The 23821-nt window shown below is 45.8% G+C and overlaps 1 protein-coding gene across 4 annotated transcripts in view; it reads right to left on the bottom strand.

Moving 5' to 3' along the window:
• The window catches only part of PCDH19 (protocadherin 19), a 133062-nt gene extending 122934 nt beyond the window's left edge, over positions 1 to 10128 (bottom strand). For 2 of the 4 annotated variants that reach the window (XM_027534063.1, XM_027534064.1), the window contains exons 1-2: positions 6998 to 9821; positions 3069 to 3396 (exon numbers count right to left, since the gene is read on the bottom strand). In XM_027534063.1, coding sequence (XP_027389864.1) covers positions 3069 to 3396; positions 6998 to 9144 — 2475 coding nt within the window. In that variant the 5' untranslated portion in view covers positions 9145 to 9821. Of the gene's footprint in view, positions 1 to 3068; positions 3397 to 4074; positions 4216 to 6997 lie in introns of all 4 variants that reach the window. The other 2 variants (XM_027534061.1, XM_027534060.1) reach the window with 2 other exon arrangements.
• Between the last annotated feature and the right edge of the window lie 13693 nt (positions 10129 to 23821).

The following is a 23821-nucleotide window of genomic DNA, read 5'->3' as shown; positions in this document are numbered from 1 at the left end:
TGGCATCTTTTACCTCCTTTGTTTAAAAGTCCAATATGAATACTCTAACCACACCATATTGTTGGCCTTCTTTACACAGACACCAGCTTAAATTCCTCTTTGGTTGTAAAGTGTCTATGGAGTCACACTCAGGTGTACAAGCCATTACAGTAGTCACTCTTCAATTATCATCTGGTGAACAGATCTATGATTCAGGGGGCACCTCTGTCTCAGACCCCTTACATTATATAATGTGATATTATTCCTTGGATCAACCTTGCATGACAGATGTATCCATTTTGTAGATGAGGAAACAGAGACTCAGAGGTAGTCCATAGCAGGACATGTCTTTCAGATTCAAAATCATGGTCTATCTGATTCCGCTACATTGTACTACCTCTCCCTCTCTATTGCTGAACTCTTGGTGGTCCACAAGTAGTTTTTTACAAACGCTATGGTCTAGTCCCTAGTAAGTATTCACTGACATTCATAATTATAACTGAGCCTACCTAGCATAATCCTGGATTTTCAGTAAATCCTTATTTATAGATGTATGGACTGACAATCGGAGAAGGCAATGGCAACCCACTCCAGTACTCTCGCCTGGAAAATCCCATGGACCGAGGAGCCCAGTAGTCGGACACGACTGAGTGACTTCACTTTCACTTTAATATTGGAGTTTCTATTGCTAGAAGAAGATCCGGTTTTCATTTAAAAAGCACTGCTTTTTGGCCTCATTACTGATAAGAAGTATTTTTCAGAAACTAGGAAAAACAGTCGATAAAAGTGGTCCTAAAACACTTTTCCCTATGAAATTGATATAAATACTGTGAGGCCATTTTATAGGCATTCCAGCCCAGGTATGTCAGGCTAAATTATTTTTGAGCCAGGAAAGTGTAGAAGGTGTCACTGAAATAGCACTGTACTCGCCAGAGTTATAGAGTCCTGAAATTTGGTCGTCTCTCTCTCTCTCTCTCTCTCTCTCTCTCTCTCTCTCTCAATATCTCTGCTCTGTGAGTCTCAACAAGTCCCTTATCATCTCTGGAGCTCCATTTCATCATCTACTGAAGGACAATCAAAATACCTGATTGTAAGAATCACAGAAGACGTTTGTGAAGTGCTCTCCAAGTATATAGTATTCCTTTCATTTGTGGCCTGGAAGAGGGCATATGCCTCCAAGTGCATCAAATTTCCAACCAAAGAGGGACTTAAGCAATTCAAAGAAAAATGAAATTAACTTCAAAACTGTTATTTATAGCTTTCCACCCAGCCACCAACTCACCCTCATCCATATTACTACCCTACTACCCTGAAATATTTCAAGAGCCAGCAAACATCAGACCACATACTGTGTAAAAAAATACTTCCATTTGAAAATATTCATTCCAGGTAAAGAGAAACAGAGCTAACACAGATGCTTAGTTAATTCCTGAAATTTTAATTATTTGTGAAAATTTCAACATCCTCATTTGTCAAATGTCACCATAAGAACTATTAAGCAATAACAAAGTGGCTTTTTTACTTTCTTTTTGTTTGCCTCCCTTTAACCAGCCCATCCATATCCACAGCTAAGCATGTATATGACCAAACAAAAAGCAAAAGTAGGCTTTAGGAGGCTGAATCACTCTCATACTAGGAAACTGACCCTCAAGCATTCTAGGGTTCATCTACCTTTAAGACTACTTGTTGATTATTACTCAGCCGCTTTAGCTGGCATATGGGTACCACAGACTGACAAACATGCTGTATTTGCAACAGGTGGTAGAATTTATATCTTGCTAGACTGCCACACAGGTATTCCAAAGGCTCAGACCTTAAACTCCGACTCCCAACATCTATCCCTACAAAGGACCAATATTTTAGGTTACCAATCAAAAAATGGGCCAAAGAACTAAACAGACATTTCTCCAAAGAAGACATACAGATGGCTAACAAACACATGAAAAGATGCTAAACATCACTCATTATCAGAGAACTGCAAATCAAAACCACAATGAGGTACCACCTCACATAGGTCAGAATGGCTGCTATCAAAAAGTCTACAAACAATAAATGCTGGAGAGGGTGTGGAGAAAAGGGAACCCTCTTACACTGCTGGTGGGAATCCAAACTAGTACAGCCACTATGGACAACAGTGTGGAGAGACCTTAAAACTCTGAGCCACCAGGGAAGCCCAGAACTACCATATGACCCAGCAATCCTGCTGCTGGGCATACACACAGAAGAACCCAGAATTGAAAGAGACACATGTACCCCAATGTTCATCACAGCACTGTTTACAATAGCCAGGACATGGAAACAACCTGGATGTCCATCGGCAGACAAATGGATAAGAAAGATGTGGTACATATACACAGTGGAATATTACTCAGCTATTAAAAAGAATACATTTGAATCAGTCTTAATGAGGTGGATGAAACTGGAGCCTATTATACAGAGTGAAGTAAGTCAGAAAGAAAAACACAAATACAGTATATTAAAGCATATATATGGAATTTAGAAAGATGGTAATGATGACCCTATATGCGAGACAGCAAAAGAGACAAAGATGTAAATAACAGACTTTTGGACTCTGTGGGAGAAGGTGAGGGTGTGATGATTTGAGAGAATAGCATTGAAACATGTATATTATCATATGTGAAATAGATCACCAGTCCAGGTTCAATGCATGAGACAAGATGCTCAGGGCTGGTGCACTGGGATGACCCTGAGGGATGGGATGGGGAGGGAGGTGGGAGGGTGGTTCAGGATAGGGAACACATGTATACCCATGGCTGATTCATGTCAATGTATGGCAAAAAAAAAAAAAAACTACAGTATTGTAAAGTAATTAGCCTCCAATTAAAATAAGTAAAATTTTAAAAAAATTATATATATATATATATATATATATATATATATATATATATAGGGTTACACTTTGCCCTGAGAAGCACAGGTAGCAAACCTTGACTTCAGAAATGGACATAGGCAGAGAAGTTCTCCCCACCCTGCCAGGGAATGTGTCACCATAGAGGATAATGGAATCAGGGGAGCAGCAGGGGATAGAGGCCGGGGAGGATCTCACAGAGCCGCTTAGCTACACTCACCTCGGGCAGAGGCATGCCATTGATGATCAGGTCTGGTTGCTGGGGGCCCTGGCTGTTGAAAGAGTGATGGTAGATGTGGTTGGCGCTGGTATTGCGGGTATTCTGGTTCTCCACGTTCAGGAAAGTGCTCTCAGAGCGGCGGCAGCCCAGAGGAAGGGTCTGCTGGTGGTAGTCGAAATAGTTGAGAGAGGAGGTCAGGGAGGAGCAACTGACAACATTCATCTTGTCTGTCTCCTCCACATCCCGGGGTACCAGGCGGATGTCATTCTTACTGATTTTTTTCTTCTTGCTTGATTTCTTTTGATGACCATAGGAGTATTCAGCGATTCTATGTGATAGAAAAGGCAGCATGTATCGCTAACGCCCTCCCAAACCATGCATCAGTTAATAAACATCAAGCACCCCAGAGGGTTGCACCCCATCTCTGCTCCAGCTTCTTATTCTGGCACATCGCATCATCGGGTTTCTCCCTGTGCTTTTTACATGCGAAAACAAGCTGAGGGCCATAACGTTTTTATATTAAGCATAGTAACCTCTCGCTACCCCTTCCTCCTCAAAAGTTTGGATTTGGAATTTCTCCTTGTGACTGGCCACTTAACAAGGGTGTGGAGACAGGGGAAGTTGAGCCTATGGGAGAGAAAGCATGAAAATGCTCAAGTCTGGAGCTTCCCTGGAACCCAAAGGAACTCCTGGGTGAAATAAGCAGCAAGTCCTAATTTATCAGAAGATGACAGGAAGGAAATAAAACCTAATCCCCTTTCCAGTTCCTCCAGGCAACTGCCATGTGACAAACAACCTCAAGTCAGGTTCCTTGATAACTGACCTGATCAGTTTTCGACTGGAGCACGTCAGACCCTTTCCTTTGACAAATCCTCAGCTCCTCTCCTTCATACCCTCCTTCCCCCTGCCCTAGCCCTGCTCCCTTCAACTCCCCACCCCACCCCCGCATCTCCTCGAGAAATGTGATAGCCAAACCCATTTGAATGAGGGGGAAAAGCCTTTTTACCTCTTTCCCCTTAGGCTCACTTTCTCCTCAGCCTTTTTGTCTTGCTCCTCGCTAATGGGAGAAACCGAGATGCAATGCAGACACTTGCTGTTTTGTCCTTTTATAAAACAGCCGAGGAGACAAGTGATGGTTAAACAATTACTGCAAAGGAATTTAAAGGTTAGTGCATTCAGCATCCTTCTCGATTCAGGTGTACCTACAAGCAGCTGTGCTGCAACTGGAACATAAAGAGCTCAATTTAATTAACACTGACAGAGACCCAGCAATGTGCACCAAAGACACTAAGCATTAAGAGAGTTGTCCAAAAAAATACATTTAAATGTAGCCAGATTCTCAAAGTCATTTATTACTTTGCATATAATGATTCAGCTTATTGTCTGTAAATTCCATTTCTGAGCAATAATCAGGAAAACAATTGGGTTAATAAATAATACAGGTTTATCTTTACAAGGGAAAAGACTGTGCCTGTATTCTCGCTCGACAAAGCTAATTGTCTGAGTACAAAAAGGGAGCCCAATTCAAGCAGCAAGTGCAGATCATCTCGCAAGTCTCATAAATGAATTCATTTCAGGAAGAGGCTCTGCAGAGGCTGAGAACAAGAAATCTCTGCTTAATACCTGGAAAGATAAGCTCTTGAACTTTACGTTTCTAAAAAGTCTGAGCAGATGGGAAGATTGCATATCTCCAGAGGCCCATTCTTGCTCTGTCCCCAGGATCTTCCTACACCTGTGCAGTTGTGTCACCCTCACCCTTACACTCTGTGCTCAGGCAGACTTGCAGAGAGGGCAAGCTGATGCTACCAGGGCTTGGGAGCAGATAGAATCCCAAAGACCCCAGGACTGGGGTTGATTTTCTTTTCTAATCTGTTTAAAATCATTGGATAGTTCTAATCATTTCATTTACCCACGATGGGTAAGTTTGGCAATGCCCGGTCCAATTATTCAGCTGAAGCATTCATTGCGACCCCTTTCTGTATTGATCAATTATTTAATTAAACTGTACTTCATTAATCCCAAACCAGCACAGGAAACAGAGCTCTTTACAAAATACACATATGAGTGAAGTTGGAGAGCACTGAGATTTGCTTGCCACCGCCCCCAACCCCGCCAATTCAAACGCTCTCCTCCCTGTTTAATGATCTCCCTGGCAAGCTCTCAGAAAGAGCTCTCACTTCAAGTCATACATCACCAAGAGGTGGCACAGCCTTCAATATCTTTATTTCAAGCTGATTTCTTTTTCATCAAGAAAGGGTCTTATGCGTTTACTTTATGCTGAGGAAATGGCTTTAAAAGAGTCCCCTCTATCATTATCTCCATATAAATAAAATTTTGTAGACCCCCACATTTTTCTCCTATAAAAATTGTCACTGGCAGTCACAGGTTTCAAAGGTAAGAGCAATATTAATTTCCATTTCTCCCATCTGAAATGACTCGGAGCTGAAGGAAAGAAAAGTCATGGCCATTTCACTTGTAACAGGATTAAAGCATTTATGAGGCATTGCAGCTGCTCTTTTATGGTACCTGATTGATATTCATGTGTGGTTAGCATTTGTCTACTAACTTGTGTAATGCAGAGAATAGTAAAAGGGAAACAATAATTGCATGACTGTTACATATTCAGGGGGCTCTGATTCACAGAAGTGTGCATTTCAGTTGATGTCAAATACAAATCAGACCTACAGGAACATATTTTGACTGGTTAACATGCAAGCACAGATGGCACAAAAGACACACTGGATGTGTAGGTGTGTTGAAAGCACACAAACACACACCTTCATTGGAAATAGCAGCATCATTCATTATCAGCAAACTAAAGAAACAACTTTTTTTTTCAACCGTTTCGATGAGACACTGCTGGAAAAAATTCCATGTACTATCCTAAATTGGATATTGTAAGCGAGGGTCAGCAAGACCCTCCAAAGTGCTGATCAGGAAACTTTTTTTTTTAAATTACTATGTGTTATTCCAGTTTCCAAATTTCTTCTCCCTCTGTCTTTACCTTCCCCTCCCCCATCCTCCTTCCCCCACCCCTCTCTCTCTCTCTTACTCATACCACACACGTACCCTGCACACATTGCAAGGGAAACTGTAACAAAATAGCCCATAGTGACATCCACTGGTAGGGACCAGCTCTTAGTACCACAACAGAGTTCCATATTAGAGGAAAGAACCATCAACTCCAGAAGATTGCTATTTTTAGTGAAACATCTGGATGCAAAAGTCCTGTCCTTCATTGGGATGTTTGGTGTCTACCCAACAACCAGATATTTGAAAACATATAGATGACTGGTAGAATTTCACTTCACATAGCAAGATGTTTGAGGACTGGATATAAAACAAGCCAAGAACACACTAAAAAACTCTTATCACCTGCTTCCCCACATACTCCTGTTCTCTCTTCCTCCCACTCTAAGGTTTTCTAAGATTCCACTCACAGGCTCGCTTCAGAGTTTCTCTCTACACAGGACAGGGCAGCTGCCAGCACTCTCTTTCCTTTCAGTACTTGTCCGAAAAACTCTACAGCCCCCAAATCAAGTTGTAGTACTTCAAGGTTTTGCCAAAAATCAACCTCTCTTTCTCTCAAGTCTCTCTCAAAATCTCTCTTTCTCATTAATTTTTTTCCTGCCATAACTTCATGGAGACAGCTGTGCAAATTTTAAAATGATAATTGCTTTTCTGCTCATCACCATTATGTGACAGAATCCATTGGAACACTAAATGGTTGTCTTCCAGCAAATTGTCAGATCAAAAGAATTGATCAACTGGGGCTAACACAAATTCCCCCTCCCCACAAAAAGGAGCTGCTGTAAGTAGGATGCATGCATTTACATAGGAAACAAAAGCATTGGGATTTTCACACAGAGACACAGATACACCTTATTCTCCCAAGACAAAGAGGGAAAGAAAGAAAAAGTTGGCTCTACCTGCAGTTGTAGGTCCGGATCTCTTTGTTGTCTCTCTTGCACTTGATCGCCACGAAGATCATAGTGACAAAGAGGATGCCAGCAATGGAGCCCAGGGCGATAATGAAAATCAGGGACAAGTTCACCGAGCCCATCGACTCTTGGGCGTCGAGAGCAGGGGACAGGTAGATTAGAACTAGCGCAGAGGCGGAAAGAGACGTCTTGCCGTGGTCGTGGGCCACCACAATAAGCTCATAGGAAGCCTTGGAGCTCTCACTGAAGGTGCGAGTGGTTCTGACCTCGCCATTGATCTGGTCTATTTCAAAGAAACCGCGGTCCCCCTCTGTCATGTCATAGGTGACCCGGCCGTTCTCGCCCTCGTCGTAGTCATCTGCTTTGACAACGGTCACCAGGTAGCCTATGCCTGAGTTGCGGGGGATGTAGACTTCCGCGGTGCCGTTGATCAGCGGTGGGGCGGTGATGACTGGGGTATTATCATTGACGTCGAGGATGATGACCCGAACAGTGGCATTGCTCTGCAGCGAGGGCAGGCCGCCGTCCTTGGCCAGCACCTTGAATTCAAATGCCTTGGTCTGCTCATGGTTGAAGGATCGCAGCGCATAGATATCACCCGAGTTGGGGTTGATGGAGACATAGGTGAAGACAGGCATGTCTCGCACCTGTGACGGCACGATCTGATAGGAAACACTGCCATTGAGACCCAAGTCGGGGTCTCGGGCCGACACCGAGAGCAGATAGGCACCGGGTGTGTTGTTTTCCTGCACAATGACCTGGTAGTAGGGCTTGGAGAAGTGCGGGTGGTTGTCGTTCTCGTCCGTGATGCGCACGGTAAAGGACTTGGCACTCTGCAGCATGGGCACGCCACCGTCGCGCGCCTGGATGGTGAGGTTGTACTGGTCATGCTGCTCGCGGTCCAGGCGTCCATCCACCAGGATAGTGGAGAAGCTCTCATACTCCTGCAGCCGAAAGGGCACGTTGCCCAGCAAACGGCACTGCACGCGCCCATTGAGGCCAGAGTCTCGATCAGACACCCGCACCAGTGCAATTACGTAGCCCGGGGGGGCGCTCTCGCTCACCTCCACCAGCTCGCTGTTTACCGACAGCAAGTTGATGACCGGCGGGTTGTCGTTGGTGTCCAGAACGCTGACGGTGACCTTGCAGTGTGCCGGGATGGAGTTGGGCCCCAGGTCCTTGGCCTGCACGTCCAGTTCATAAACATGGCCTTCTTCATAGTCTAGGGCACCGGTGACCGTGACCAGGCCGCTGTGCGGGTCGATCTGGAAGAGCTCTCTAGTGCGGTCATTGACATAGCCGTAAAATGAATAGACCACCTGGCCATTGGTGCCTTCGTCTGGGTCTGTAGCGTTGAGACGGATGACGGGAGTGTTGGGAGGTGAGTTCTCTGGCACGCTCACTGAATAGGTGGACTCGCCAAACACCGGGTTGTTGTCATTGGAGTCGGTCACTTTGATGCTGAGGCCAACAGTGCCCAGGTGCGGCGGGTCGCCGCCGTCGAGCGCAGTGATGCGAAAGCTGTAGTGCGACTGCGTCTCGCGATCTAGACTCTTCTCCACCACGAGTTCGGCGAAGCGTGAGCCGTCGCCGCGGGTCTTGATCTCCAGGCCAAATAGCTCGTTTGGAGTCAGCTCATAGGTCTGCACACCGAAACTGCCCGAGTCCGGATCATAAGCGCTGTCCAGCGGGATGCGCGTGCCCGGGCTGGCCGCCTCTGAGATCTCCAACTCAATCTGTGCCGCCGGGAAGCTGGGAGCGTTGTCATTAAGGTCCTTGATCTCCACCTTAATTACGCAAATCTCCATTGAGCTGGACATGACCTCGAGCGAGATGATGCACTTGGGGCTCTGGCGGCAGAGCAGGTCACGGTCAATCTTCTGCTTGGTGACCAACAAGCCCGAGCTGGGGTTGATGTCCACCAGGTGCGGAGCCGAGTTGGACACCACACGGAAGGCAGAGGCCTGCCGTGGGTCCAGTGCAAAGCCCGCCTCCCGCGCGTCCTTGGCCACGTTGGCGATCACCGTCCCGGCGCGCTGCTCCTCTTCTACCGAGTACTTGAGGTTAATGAGGGCGGCCGCCTGTGTCCATAGCACAGCCAACAGCAGCAGCACCGGCAGCAGGAGTGACTCCATGGCTGCGCGGGGCTCTGCCTGGCCTCGCCTCTCCACACCCCTCCGAGACCGACGCCGCCGGCGCTCCAGCTTCCCGCCGACTCGGGCCGCCTGTTGCGCCCGCCCCGGGGCCCCGGAGGCCGCGGGAGGAGTCCCGCCCAGGGCGGCCCGGCGGCGCGGGGGGGAAACCCGCACCGGCTCCAATGCTGAAGTTGCGGCGGACTCGGCGGGGGCTCTCGCGGGGCCCGGGGGCTCCGAGGGGCCGAGGGAGCGCCGTGCGGCCCCGAGCCCCCTCCCTCCAGCCCGGCTATTCAGTTTTCCCCCTTCAAAGTTAGCCCGGCGCGACTGGCAGAAGCGGCGCAGGGCTGCGGGTGGAACCGCGTCTGAGAAGCCGGATCGACGCGCTGCTGAGTCCGGACCGCACTGGAGGCGAAGGCGGGGAGTGCAGTGCGGGTACAGCCTCTCAGGCACTACCCGACCCGCCGCGGCGCACCGGCACTGGGGCTGGTGAGCACGCTGTCTGTGCACCTGGCATGCGCAAGGATCTACCCCGAGTTCCCCTGGCTCACCGCAGAGACAGGACCCGCCTGGAACGCGCCCTCCGGGATCCTGGGGGGCCACGCTGGCCTTTTCGAGGCCTGTTGGGGAGAAAGAGGGGTCGCAGGAGGGAGTTTGAGTTGCTGTCAAGCGCCGCAGCCGTCAGAGTATCCGGCTGAGCGGGAAGGCAGTCCTCCAGCCTGCAGAAGACGGGGGAGGGGATAGAGGCTGCCGAGACGAGAGCTTGCTCCCTTGCACTGTGGTTGGCTTCAGAAGGTTTGAGGGGCGCGTGTGTCCAGGATCGGAGGTGGACACGGAGTCACCCCCACTGAGCAGCTGGACTGCGGACTTCTGCGTCTCAGAAATTAAAGTTACCAATGCAGCCCGAGGCTCCACATCAAGTCTGTGAAAACCGGCCGATGGAAATTTGCTCAAGAAAATAAAGGTCCAGTCTTTCCAATGGCCGGGGGGCGGGGTGGGGGAGTGGGGAGGAGGGGAGGGAAAGCAAAAACAGTACCGGCCAGGAGAGGCGGGGCCGCCGCCGCTGGTACCAGGGGCTTCTCCTCCTCCCTCGGTCTGGATTGGGGTGTCGCTCCGAGGGCCGCCGCTGCCAGGGGAGGAAGCCCTCCTAGCTCAATCGCATGTCGCTGGGGTCCGCCTCAGCAGCTGCCACGGTCGACGGTTTTGTCGCCACCGAAGTTTACTTGCGGGAGCTTCTTGATTCCATCCTCCTGGAGAGGCGCTGGCCGCGCAGCGTTGAGCTCACACCCTCCCCGGCGCTCGCGGGCATGGGAGGTCTATCTCGCTTTCTCCTTCTGTCTTGGGCTGTGGGTGAATGTGTGAAAGAAAGGAATAGTGAGTGTATGGTGCGAGGTGTGTAAGTGGGGAGTGTGAGAGAGCAGGGGTGGGAGGTTTCGGATCTCGGATGAATCCGCTCAGCCGGAATGCCGCGGAGCGCAACGCGCCAAGGGTCTGCGCAGGGCTAGGGACGCGGGTGCCAATGCCCCCCAGGCAAGCAAGGGGTGGTGCGAGGGAGCCGTGCTGCCGTCTGCGCCCGCTCGTCAGTCTCCTCTCTGTGCCCGCCGCCGCCGCTACTGCTGCTGCTGCTCCTGCCGATGCCGCAAACTACTGGCCGTGGAGTCTGGAGAGAGCAGGAGAGAGCCGGAGCTGCTGAGACAGGCTACGCCAGGCACTGGCCAATCAGCGCTCAGCCCAGCTGGCCCCGGCCTTGGGGCGGGGCCAATGCGCGGGAGGGGGCGGGGCCAGCCGGAAACTTACACACTGGCGGGACCAAGCGGTACCCCAGCCCGCCGAGCCGAGGCAGCAGTCTGGGAGGCCAGTCAAGCCCAGCAGGGGTTAGAAGGCAGGGTGGAGCAAGTCGAGGGGTGTCCTGGAGCTGCAGCTGAGCCTCCCCAGGAACTGCGCGCCTCTCGTGTTTGTAGAGATTGCAGGAGAGATGAGGATTTGATTCTCTCGGTGTGTTTATCTCCCTCACATATCTTCATATTTTGAGTATAACATTCATATTCATATTCTTTCTCTCCCCTCCCCCCGCCCTCTTTTTCTCTTTGCCCTAGGTTTGTCTGTCAGTTTCTCTTTTCTTCTTCTCGGGTAGTGGAAGGAAGAAAGGGAAGGAGAAAGCGCCCCAGACGTGGTCATTCATCCGGCTCTTGGCCAGTGACTCTTCAGCTAAGAGCCGCGGCAGCCATCCTCCCGGACCGTCACCCCCATCCTCCTTCCCGAGCAGACCTGTGAGCCCCCACCCCCACCCCCGGCGCAAGCAGGGTCCCTGACCGGGTTCGGTTCGCTCTTGTCTGTTGTCTGTTAATCAAATGGGATCTGTGGCGCAGGGACTGAGCCACCCAGAGGGCTGGACACATTTCGTTGCCCCTCACCCAACACCATTGGAGAATTTAGCTCTCTATAAATAAACTGTACATTTGAGAAGAGCAGGTGGGCGGACGCCGCCGCATCGCGCCAAGCTAGGAGAGCTGCGAGCCCAGCGGGAGCTGCGGAGCTGGTGCGCAGTCTACGTTGGTCGCCGGCAGCTGGAGCCGGCGCGGATGTGCGGGGCTCCCCAGCTTTCCTGCAGTGCCTCAGTCCCAGGGGGCTGTCAGCTTCTCTGGCGGTGGTGGCGACGGTGGCTGGCGTGTGCCGGTGCCGAGAAGCGGGAGGCCGGCGTGGCCGGGGTTGATATCAAACTCGGCTTCCCTTCTGGACTGAAGGCGCCCTGGGGACAGAGGGGGACTCCTCCCTGCCCCGTCCTGATTCTCTTAATTAAGGTCACGGGCTGGAAGAATCAAAAGTACTTCTCTGAACTGTTGGGATGTTTTGTTTTTTTTCATCATAGATTGGGGGTGGAAGAGGGCTGGCTTCTGAATTCACAATTCTTGAAAGAGTGCATCACCCTTCTGAGTGAATCGTCTTGGATATTTGGGAGTCTTGGGTGAGCAAATTCATAATTAACCCAGAGACACTGGCCCGGCCTGTGTGCTTAAAATGAGACTCACTTTTGCCCTTTAAAAAACACTAAACAAGGGGAAAAGGCATTTGAACACATAATAGGTTTTCTCAAAACTGCCATGTTTTTGCAGAGAACAGCCTAGCTGCTTTTTAAAAATATTTCTTTTCCCAAGAGGAGCTAGTTTAGCGGCCTTTACTTTGGCAGGAGGAAGAAGAAGACAGCTTTCTCCCTCAGAAAGGAATTATTCTGGGATTGAGGTTGAGACCCCCCCCTCCCCCGCCCCAACGTGCATCTGAGACCAAGGGGAGGGCGCAGAGAGCTTGATCGGCTTTCCGCGTGGGGGTCGTTTCACTCTCTAATATTAGGATGCAATTCAGCCCAGAACATCCAGGAGAAAATCGAAGCATCTGCAATGAATATCATTTAATTTGGTCATTTAGAGGTGCAGGTGAACAACAGAGTTGTGACTCGAGGGAACCGCGTGGCCCGCCTGCTTTTCTGCAGACCCTGCCTGCCGGAGGAGAGTGACAACATGGCAGGCAACGCGGATGCACCTCACAGGCTCCGCAAAGAAGGGCTCCATTTGATTTATCACAGTTATTTACCTTTGATGTCAGTGAGTGGGAATGAAGTGCATCTTGGTCTAATTAAAACGGCCTAAAAGGCATTTGAAATGGGTTGCTATCTGATCACGGGATATGAGTTCGGCGTTTGGCAGCGTTCTAAAATATTGCTTGGACTATTTAAACAGAACAATTAGCAGCATGCTAAAATATTTGCATGATATGCTTAGAAGCTTTAGCTGTAAACTTTAAGGTGATCTGTTCTCCTTTAAGTCAAAAAAGGATGATGCTGCTTCCTTGTGGCGAAGGCTGTCAGGAACCCACTGATCAATAAAAGTAAACTGGCGCCTCCACGGCTTGACTGAGCGGGAGCAAAGAGTCTGAGAAGTAGTCTCGGCCATTAACAATCCCCCAGGTAACAAGAAATGGAAGAATTACTCAGGTAAAATGATTATCATTGCTGTGGCATCTGGAAAGATGCACACAACAAGATAAGAGGGCTGAGGACCTCTTACCTTGGGGAATGCTAATAGAATGTCTATAGTCTGTTGTCTTTAAAAGATAAATAAGAGAATTCAATCCATGTACAATGTCATTACCTTTGTAATTGCAATCACATTGTAAAGACATGTTCTGCATTTGCAAAGACAAATGTGCTCGCTTCGCTACAGAGATCACACGGGGTTCCCTGGGTCCTGCTCGCTGTTCACACTCAATGCTCCCCGCCTTTCCAAGTACAGCACCCGAAGTACTCCCAGCTATACTAAACCGCTTTTATGAAAACCAGGTGCCAGGGAGGCTGGGCCGTGTGCCTCTGCTTTCCTTCCTTCTCATCACCCGCAAGCTCAAAGTGATAGTGACACCTCCCCTCCAAAAAATAGTTCTTCCATTCCCCTAGTCTACTTCTACAGATAGCCCTAATGCCGCCGCCGCCGCCGTTTGCTCTCAGAATGTATTTTTTGCTAATAGACGCTGGTTATCATTATACTCCAAAAATGTTTGCTAATATACACACTTGATCATCGCACTCCAACAATGCTACTGAGTAGCCGAAAACACCTTCACGATCAGGAATTTATTAATTGAATAAAAACAGTTCTGGGTGTAGATAATGAAAACAAAAAGAAAGTTCTCTCAGTCTTAGGTTCCCTTTACTTCAATCCTGAAGTGAGCCCCGCCTTTTCAGCCTCTTTAGAGACACAAGAGGGACATCTAGCGACCGTCCTCAGTATTTTTGATCCAACCTTTGCTAAAAAACACTAGGCTCCCCTGGGTATCAACTACATTGCTTTGCAGCCTCTCTGGGCCATTGCTATGCAGAGGAAGCCAGCTCTTTGGGCCATGGTAGCTCTTTGGATCACTGAGGCAAGAATCAAACTGGTAAGGAGATTTTTTATTAATCTTTAAGATTTCAGTCATGCTACTGAAATAATGCTGAGTGGCAATGGAAGAATAAAGTGAGGAAAGCCTTATATTTAAATTAATCTGATATATGAGGACAATTCTTGGTGTTCCAACATTGACAAGGATAAGGTAAAAAGGTTTAAAGGTTAAAATTGATGGTGGAAACTAAAATACTAGCATATGAGGACTGTAGCACTGACAAGTTTGAAGGATCTTTCTGAGATGTGTTTTTTAAATGTTTGCTTCAAGCTCCAAAGAGATCAGCCTTCAAATAATTTCATTCTCACTCTCTTCCCTCTAGCCCCCAATCCCCTGCTGCAGAAAACTGGATCCTCTTCTAGCTTGGCTTTTGTTGCATCTCATGGGCATTCCATTCTACTCAACCAATTTGACCCGATGAGGTTCTCTTAGAAAGAAAAACTTTATTTAAAAAAATTGCCAAAGTCAAACTTTTCCAGCCTGCACATATAATCTTCTTACTTAGGTTACAATGCCTAGAATAGAGAGAATGAGAGAATGAAAATGGAGATAACAGCACAAAACTGAAAAGTGTCCTTGATAAAGTCATTGTCTTATTTCATCTTTACAATAGCCCTGGGAGGTAAAACGACTTTGCAGATGTGGAAGTAGACTTGCAGAGCAGTTCAACGATTTTCTAAGATGACCTCATTACACAAAACTCAACCACTTCCCTTGTGAAATCAACTAGTGTTGGCTGTGTGCCCAGCATTGTGTTAGGGACTGAGAACTTTTTTTTTTTTTAAGATGGTCTTGCCCTTGTGATGTTTTAAATTCAGTTGATTAATTTAAGAGCAGTGCATACAGCTAGCTACAGCTTCCTGAAATTCTGTCCCTTCTGCCCAAAGTGATTGCCAACTTCTAGTGAACCACCAGCCACCACACACACACACACACACACACACATACACACACACATGTAAACAGACACACACACTCCCAGGCATCATAAGGAAAGGCCTTAAGAGGAGCAGCAAGGGATGTATGCCTACTGGGCATGGGTGGGGTGCATTTCCACCATCCTGGATGCTGTTTATGACCTTTCTGAAATACCAGGAAGACAAGAGAATGGGGCCAAGAAAAGTCTTTGAATCCCTTGTACTTTTTCCTCTCTCTTCCTCCCAATCCCCCTTTTTTTGTGACAAAGGATAATAGTGACAGCCAGGGAGTTGTAGCAGGAAAAACAAAGAGCAGACAGAGAAAGTGTCCTTTAAGTGCTAAAATTGTTCATCATGACCCTGATGCTTGCCTTTTCCAAGAAACACAAGAGAGTTAGGGGATAGTAGTGAAAAAGAGACAGAAATCTAGTAATCACTCCAAGTCTTCCCATTTTGATGAGGCCAGCATAACTGAACAGATTATGCCCAAGTCCCTTCCATGCTTATCCCCTCTCATTAGGAATGGCACTTCCTACAGGGCCAAACTCCTGCTGCTAGAAAACTCACAACTGGTCCCTACATAAACACACATCGTGGGGACCATTTAATTAGCAAAAGCTAAATCAGCAGATACATTTCAATAAATGACACTACTCTCTAACACCTTCTGTACTATCCTGCAGTGACTACCTGTAATGTTTTGACAGCACCATTTGGGCTCAACAGCATTATTGCCTGAACCTTTTCATGTGAATTCTCTCCAAGTGGGTCCCAAACGCTATTTTCCTAGGTGCAAACTCATAACAACTGTTATTGTTCCCCACCACTAGCACTTTTGAAAACAGAAAAGTCTCCCTTCAAAGGCATTCTGGTCAGATCATGCCCAGCCTTCTTCCCACCACTAATTCTCTCATCCCAAGGAGGAGGGTGAGAGTGATATTCCACACCCCCACTACCACCAGAGGAAGTGCTTTCTTGACAACTTGGGGAAAAAAAAAACATCACTAAGTAAGAGACCTCAAAAACCAACTGAAATATGAACTGAATACTAAAAAGAGGAGATAATCAAAAATGTACAGACTGGGGATGCTTTCTGTTAGGCCAAACCACTTTTTTTTCACTGCTACTCCCACATTTTAGTACTGCAACCCAGTAGATAGATCCTAGGAACCCCTATACAATGTGTAACTCCCTAGATTAAAGCTCCAGATGCAGGCTTGGCTTTTGACTCACAGCCTAGACTTCTCTCAAAAGCTCTTCTGCTATTTCTCGAGTGTGTCAAGTGGAGCATGAAAAGAAGCAGAAATATCACTGAAAAGAATGGTTGATGAGTGCTGAAGGACCCCTGACAAAACTATCAGCCTTACAGGAAGGTGTTGAAGACCAGCTTTCCAAAATAAAAAAAAATAAATAAAAATAATCTATCTGGTTGCCCGGTTTTATAGAAAGCTGGGTTCTTTTTGGCAATGTCCACAGGACTGGAAAAAAAGCAAATCAGATCTTGAAAACTTGGAGATAGATGGTGATGGAGCTGGGGTAGATGTGTGAACTCCGTGCTAGGAAAACCCTTTTGTCTTAAGTTCAAATAAATAGTAATAGCCAAAGAGCTGGTAAAAAGAGGAGTACAAAAAATCTGATGAGCCAGCTTCCTGGGTTTCTCTAGTTATCTTGGGCAAAAGATTATTTCAATGAAGACCCCTGACCTGCTGTACATTCTTTAGTCCTAGGTGACCAGGCTGAGCCTGGGGTTGTTCTTGGTTCTTCTAAAACTTCTCCCAGAAATCAGAAGAAGCCTTGTGTAACTCCCTGAGAGTTCCAGCTGCTCCACTGACTAATTTGTCACTGAACTAGGAAACTTACTAGTTGGTTTAATGTCAACTTAAGAAGGAAAGAAAGACAACTAATAAACGTGAAGAACTTCTGGTTTGACAATTGCAGTTACATTACCTGGGCTAGCAATGTAAGTACCAAAGGCATGTCACGTATTCCACTAACAGTGCAATGCACAATATCTGTTCAAGTTGACAAGCCCTAGGGCAGTGGAGAGTAAACTGAAAGATGGAGATCCCGGTAGGAAGCAGAGAGAGCACCACAAAGGGGACAGATAGAGCAGAAGTGACAGAAAAATCATTTTAGCAACAGAGAAATTATTCACCTTTTTTGAATGAGAAGAAAACAATGGCTTACCAGCCTGGAAAGCATCCCCATATGGGGTCCAAGAGTTTGCATACTGGTGCACTGGACTTGGGGAGGGAACGCATATTAATTTGTGTCTATTGCCTGCAGCTGGGTCCAGGACGGTGAGAGAGAACCAATGACCTTTCTTCCAAAAGCTGGGAGGGGTAGAGAAAGATGGTGTCCTGTATCACAGAAGACATCAGCTGGGCTGAGCTGGGCTGGTCCCTTTCAGCATAGATCACAAAATGCAGTGACATCAGTACCAGGAAGTATCCACTCAGGGATAGCCGCCTAGGCAGCAGTGATCAAATTAAATCTTGCACCTAATGACAGGCTGGTAAGAAAACTAACAGTCTTGGAGCAGAGCTGGCCTAGCTTGAAGCCCAGGCAGCTCTGCGTGTTTTCTGCCCTAGCAAACAGTGGAACTTGAGAAAGCCTCGCTGTCTGGTCGTGCAGTTTCATTTGGGGAAAGAGGCAGTCAGTTCTGGAAGGCTGACCGAAAAGAGTGGACAGGATGATAGCTTAAAATGAGATCTATCAATGACTTCGTTGCAACCCCAGCCAAACAATCAAAAGCAAATAGTGAGTTTTTAAAATCAATGCTTTGTAAGATGATGAGCCAACCAGTGGAGTTCAAGTTGGGGTGGGGTAACAAGGAGGTTGGGGAGAGAGGGTGGAAACATTCCCTCTCTCAAGTCACCCACCAAAGCAAACAGCTGCATTTCCTTGAAATAGCAGATTTTGGTCCCTAGCAAAACCAGGCATCATAAGGAACTGCAGTCTCCTAGCACAGCAAAACAAAAGAGCAGGGGGCAAAACACTTTTGAAAACAGGAAGGCGTTTTGGCAACAATCACAAGGGGGCTGGTAAGTCATTGTACTCCTGGGATCCATCTGCTGAGCTCCAGAACATCCTCCCCACACTCCACCCCCATACAGCTCTCAGATTCCATGCCCTGGGTCAAGAGCAGGGTCATTCAAAAAGAAACCTTAAAGTGAAAAAGATAGGCTCAGCCTGAAGATGACAAGTGAGAAAATCCAGGTCTGATTTCTTCCATCCATGGAGGTGTGGTGGGAGAGACAGGAATGCCTTTCTCATTCTTGGTGCCATTGCAGAAAAGCAAGAACAGGTTCAATTAAATTAATGGAAAATACATTTAAAATTAAAGTCGGCATGCAGCTTCTTATCAGCTTAGAATTTGCTGCTGCGAGAGACCATTGAGAGAAGCCTAGCAACTGCATCTTTAAAGACTTGAAAGTTTTATAGCTATTAATAATTTTGTTAGTTATGCAATGTAAGTGAACACTAGCAAGGTAATCAAATTCCATGCTCCATAGCAGAGATCAGGGTTATCTGGGGGAAGAAGATTTTAGATAGTCTCTCTTCAGTGTTAATGTACATGGAGACATCTTCCACAGACCTTTTCTCCTAATGTAAAGAGAATAGAATGTAAAAATAATTATATATAATGACATGACTTTACATATATATATATATATATTTTAAATATGTGTGTGTGTATATATATATATATATATATATATATGTATGTATTTTTTAATGGAGTGACATACTTGATCTCATAGTTTTTGAAATCACCAGGTTAAAACCCCAGCAAAGGTAGTCACCTACCAAAGTCAGAAGAAAATGCCCAACTTTGAATTTCACATATTTTCTTATACATTAGAGAAGATTCACACATGGGCCTCTCTTCTTTTATAACTCATGGTTCTGAATATTACTTAGTGAACCATTAACCTGTTCCAATATAGCATTACATTTGTCTAGCCAAGGAGAGTAAAATAAAGATGCTTAATTTAGTTCCCTTTTCCCTGAGAAATAAATAGCTGTCACACATCCAGAACAGCAGGGTTCATGAACAGCTTTGGAACATGGAGATCAATGAAATCTGATCCTCTCTTGAGAAAAAGAGATCTACATAGAGTTTAACCAAAGATTTCCTACCATAGGCAGTCCCTGGTCATCAGGAAGTCTTTGAAGTCCCTCCCAGGTTTCCTGTTCAGGCTTGTTTGATCTGCTGTGAACATAATTATTTTAAAGCAGTTTTATAAATGTAAATTACTTCACAAATGCAAAAATACTTATGTCCAACCTAAGCAACTAATTTCTGATTTCTGGAAGTTGCCATAGATTGGTCTAAGATAGACATAAATTGGTCTAAGAAAGGCATAACAGGATAATTCAACCTCTGAAGCAGATTTACTTGTAAGGACAATGGTTATGATGATAACTATTTCTTCCCTGTCCCTTCACTTTCTCATCCTAGTAACTAATATTTGCACATGAAAGGACTTTAATGTCTTAATGCATCCTTATGTAATATAGATCTCTTGCCAACTATAATTAATCATGACCCTTACTTCAATTTGTTTTTTCATCCCCATTTAAGCTGTCACCAATAGGAAATATTACTTAGTTGATCTAAGTTCCTATACTTGATGCTTAAGGCTGAGAATACTTAACAGTGTAAGATGTGAATCCTCCCCTCCAAGGGCTTAGAGCCTAGCTATGAGTATCATAAAGTAGAACTACAAATAGAAGGAAGCATTTATCAGGTATCCAAACATAAGTACTCAGCATTGAAATAACCTAAGTCCCAAGGAGTAGCTAAAGACCTAGAAACTGTGGGGGAAGTCTTTCAGTTGAGGGAAAGGTGCTTGTAAAGGCACATATGGCACCCCACTCCAGTACTCTTGCCTGGAAAATCTCATGGACAGAGGAGCCTGGTGGGCTGCAGTCTGTGGGGTCGCTGAGAGTCAGACACGACTGAACGACTTCACTTTCACTTTTCACTTTCATGCATTGGAGAAGGAAATAGCAACCCACTCCAGTGTTCTCGCCTGGAGAATCCCAGGGACAGGGAAGCCTGGTGGGCTGCCGCCTATGGGGTAGCGCAGAGTCGGACACGACTAAAGTGACTTAGCAGCAGCAGCAAAGGCACATAAGCTGCAGTAAGTTTGTCGTGTTTGGCAAACAAGAGTATGAAAAGTAGTGAAAATGTTAGTTGCTGAGCCATATCCAACTCTTTGAGACCCTATGTGCCTGCCAGGCTCCTCTATCCATGGAATTCTCCAGGCAAGAATACTGAAGTGGGTTGCCATTCCCTTCTCCAGGGTATCTTCCCAACCCAGGGCTCAAACCTGGGTCTCCTGCATTAGCAGGCAGGTTCTTTAATGTCTGAGCCACCAGGGAAGCCCAAACAAGAGTATAGTTTGGCTCAACTATTTATTATACAGACACCATTGAACTAAAAAGGTGTAGTTATTAATGGCACAAGCTCTGGGGATAAACAGATCTGGATTCAAATCCTCATTATACAATTTCCCTAGCTGGATGACATTTGGCAAATTAGTGTAGTATCTATTTCATTAATTGGCAGGATTACATGAGATGATGCTTGTAAAGTGAGGTGACAGCTGTAAAATAGTTCATGTTTTACATGCATAGCCCAGAGTAAAGAACTCAATAATTTTTAGCTGTTATATCTACTGAGCACCACAATGTGCCAGATATAGAGTGCCAGGCTACTAGTAAAGAAGATAAAGCCTCTGCCCTCAAGGATCTCAAAATTTTTTGTAGTGGAGTAATGGGAATTGAGGTTAGAAAGTTAGGTAGAGGCTACTGTGCAGGGCCTTGATTGCTAGCATGAAGAATTAGAAACCTTATAATGGAGGCCAGTGGAATCACCAAAGGCTTTTGAAAGAGGTAGCAACTAAGTATCATTTACATGATTCATGGTTCATGTGAAAATAAATCAGGTTGGCTTTGTCTTCCTTCCTCTAGTTTACCCACATTTGGGCTTCCCAGGTGGTGCTAGTGAGGAAGAATCAGTCTGCCAATGCAGGAGACACAAGAGACACGGGTTTGATCCTTGGGTCGGGAAGATCCCCTGGAGGAGGGCGTGGCAACTCAATCCGGTATTCCTGCCTGGAGAATCCCATGGACAAAGGAGCCTGGTGGGCTACAGTCCATAGGGTTGCAAAGAGTCTTGACACGATTGAACTGACTCAGCACACATGCACTCCATGATTCTTACACAAGCCAAATTCCAATACAACACATACCAAGGCAGTATAATTACAGTGAGTTCAGGATTCAGGCTGAGAATGGGTGGCAACACTGAGGCCAGAAGTATTGCCAGTCAGAGGAGGCTGGTATCAGCAATGGTAGAAACAATCCAAGGTATTGTTTCCAAGGAATTCATGAAGGCCCAAAATATTTCATGGAAGAAGAGGACAGGATACATCCAGCAGCAGATGATTCCAGGTAAAAAGCACAGGTGGAGTCTTTAGTTGGTTCCAAGAGATCTGACTGTGACACAGGGTACAGTGAGTAGGATCTATGACTTGGAGGCTACATAGTCATCTAGGGTACATTGCTAATACACATCATGCTAGGGTAAAGGAGTCTTTACAATTTTCACAGTACATTTAAATTATTTCATTGTGTGTACCTTCAAAATCCCCATATCCTCAATCACTTAGCCTTAGTTATAGTTCGGATGATTGACATAGGCTCTGGGTCTGGATCTAGAAATGGATCTCAATAGTAGATCTAGTTGTTAATAGCTGGAAAAGGCAAAGGCAATAATAAAAAGAAAGAGATTGACAAAGAAGACTGGAACATGTTGCCCTGGCATTTTTGTTTGTAGCAAATGTTCCTTGAAATATAGTGTTCCATTGATTGAGATCTGGGAATCTTCTTATTACAGAGAGATTTTATGATAATAAGAGCTTGGAGGAAAGAGATACTTGAATTATTTAAAAATATTCCTTCAGTTCAGTTCAGTCACTCAGTCGTGTCCGACTCTTTGCGACCCCATGAATCGCAGCACGCCAGGCATCCCTGTCCATCACCAACTCCCGGAGTTTACTCAATTATCATTAATTTACTAATCCAGTACTTATTAAGCTCCTACTTTGTGCTGGGCACTGAGAAAAGGAGAATGAAAAAGCAAATACAAATGTGGTTTCTGCCCTCATATAACTTTCAGAATAGTGGAAGAGAGAGACTAAAAAAAAGACTAACACCTACAACAATTTAAAGTTATAATAAGTGATATGAAAGACACACACGTGGACTGAAATTGTAGTGAGGATGATGATGATGATAGCCAGGCACTGTTCTAAGTGCTTTATGTACTATAACTAATCTTCACAACAACCCCATGAAGTATGTACTATTATTATGCCTATTTTACTAGAAAACTGAGATGCAGAGAAGCCAAGTAATTTGCCTTAGGTAACATAGCTAGTGGTAGACAGAGCCATGGAGCCAAGGAATGAATGCCTGACTCTAGAGAATGTTTTCTTATTGTACCAAACCGGAGGTTGAAGAAACTAATTTTAAAACAGAAGGTCAGGAAAGGCCTCTCTGTAAAAGTAACATTTAATATGAGATCTAAAAACCAACTAAGGCAGTCTACATTGATAAGAATTCACTAAATGCCAAGAGATGGCCTGTTGAGCAAACTTGATTTTCTTCAAGATATTTGCTAGCGATTAGACCAGGAAAGTTTCAGCAAAAGCAGTTAAGGACTTTGTCAAAAGGTTACACAGTCTAAGGAAAAGACCAGGAGCCAGAGGCTAATATAAGACCTACTGGTAGAAACGAAAATGATTGATTCTGGGAATCCTGACAGTATATCTGTAAAACCATGTATTGCTATGTTTTGCACACTCTTGGGGACAGAAGATCCTGGAACTCTCCTGTGTACTCCCATAATTTCCACCACTTTCAGATCTCATGACTGCACCAAAAGTATGGTGTGTTCTAAGCCTATGACATTTTTTTAAGCCCTTCCTGGACATAATGAAAATTAAATGTGTCTAAAAGCAGCCAGATGACCAATACAACCTCTTCCATGTGAACATAAAGCAAGTCTGACTTTGAGAGTGGATCCAGCAAATGATAGCTCACTTGCTACTACCCACACAATTGCTTCAGGCCTGACATGTGGACCACCTGCAAAGTTCAGAGGACTGAAAGGAGTCCTCTGAACTCCAAAGGAGTTCTATAAGACCTTTCTATAAGACCTCCACACCTTGCACTAGGTTTCACTTAACAATAATGAAGTAACCCCTCCTCTCTCCTTGACAACAAAGAATGTAGCAGATCAAGCACTTAAGTTCATCTTCTGCCAAGACCCACAACTGAAGCCTGTCATGAGGATGGACTATGGTGGCACCCAAATTGCAGTATAGATGGAACCAAGGAGATAAGTAACAGGGTTCTCAATAAAGGTTGATGATAAGATACCCAATCAACTTTCCATACTTCCCAGGTCTTGTAAAGCACTGACTGTGGGCTCCTCACGTAATTGACAAGGAGGTGCTCAGGCTATCTTGATACCTGTATGTTCTCAGAGAAGAGGTTAACAAAAAGAGTGGAAGTGCAATTGGGCCACAAAATTAATTATGCCCTAGCACTGGTCAGACCTAGGTTACTAATGTACTGTTTCATGAATCATAATGGATAGCTGTGGCTGGTGAAGAGTATAAGAAGCCTGTTTAAAGATTCATTACTTCCAACCTTGTAAATTGCATTCCGTAGTTTAGAAACAAAACCCCATTCCATAATCAAGCAACTCCTAAAGAATCAAGAAGCTTCCAGAGAAAAGGATTTTTTTCTCAGAC

Source organism: Bos indicus x Bos taurus, chromosome X (assembly GCF_003369695.1).
Source record: "Bos indicus x Bos taurus breed Angus x Brahman F1 hybrid chromosome X, Bos_hybrid_MaternalHap_v2.0, whole genome shotgun sequence".
Classification (NCBI taxonomy): domain Eukaryota; kingdom Metazoa; phylum Chordata; class Mammalia; order Artiodactyla; family Bovidae; genus Bos; species Bos indicus x Bos taurus.
Note: the sequence above shows the minus strand (reverse complement) of the source record. Positions and strands in the feature narration are given on the sequence as shown.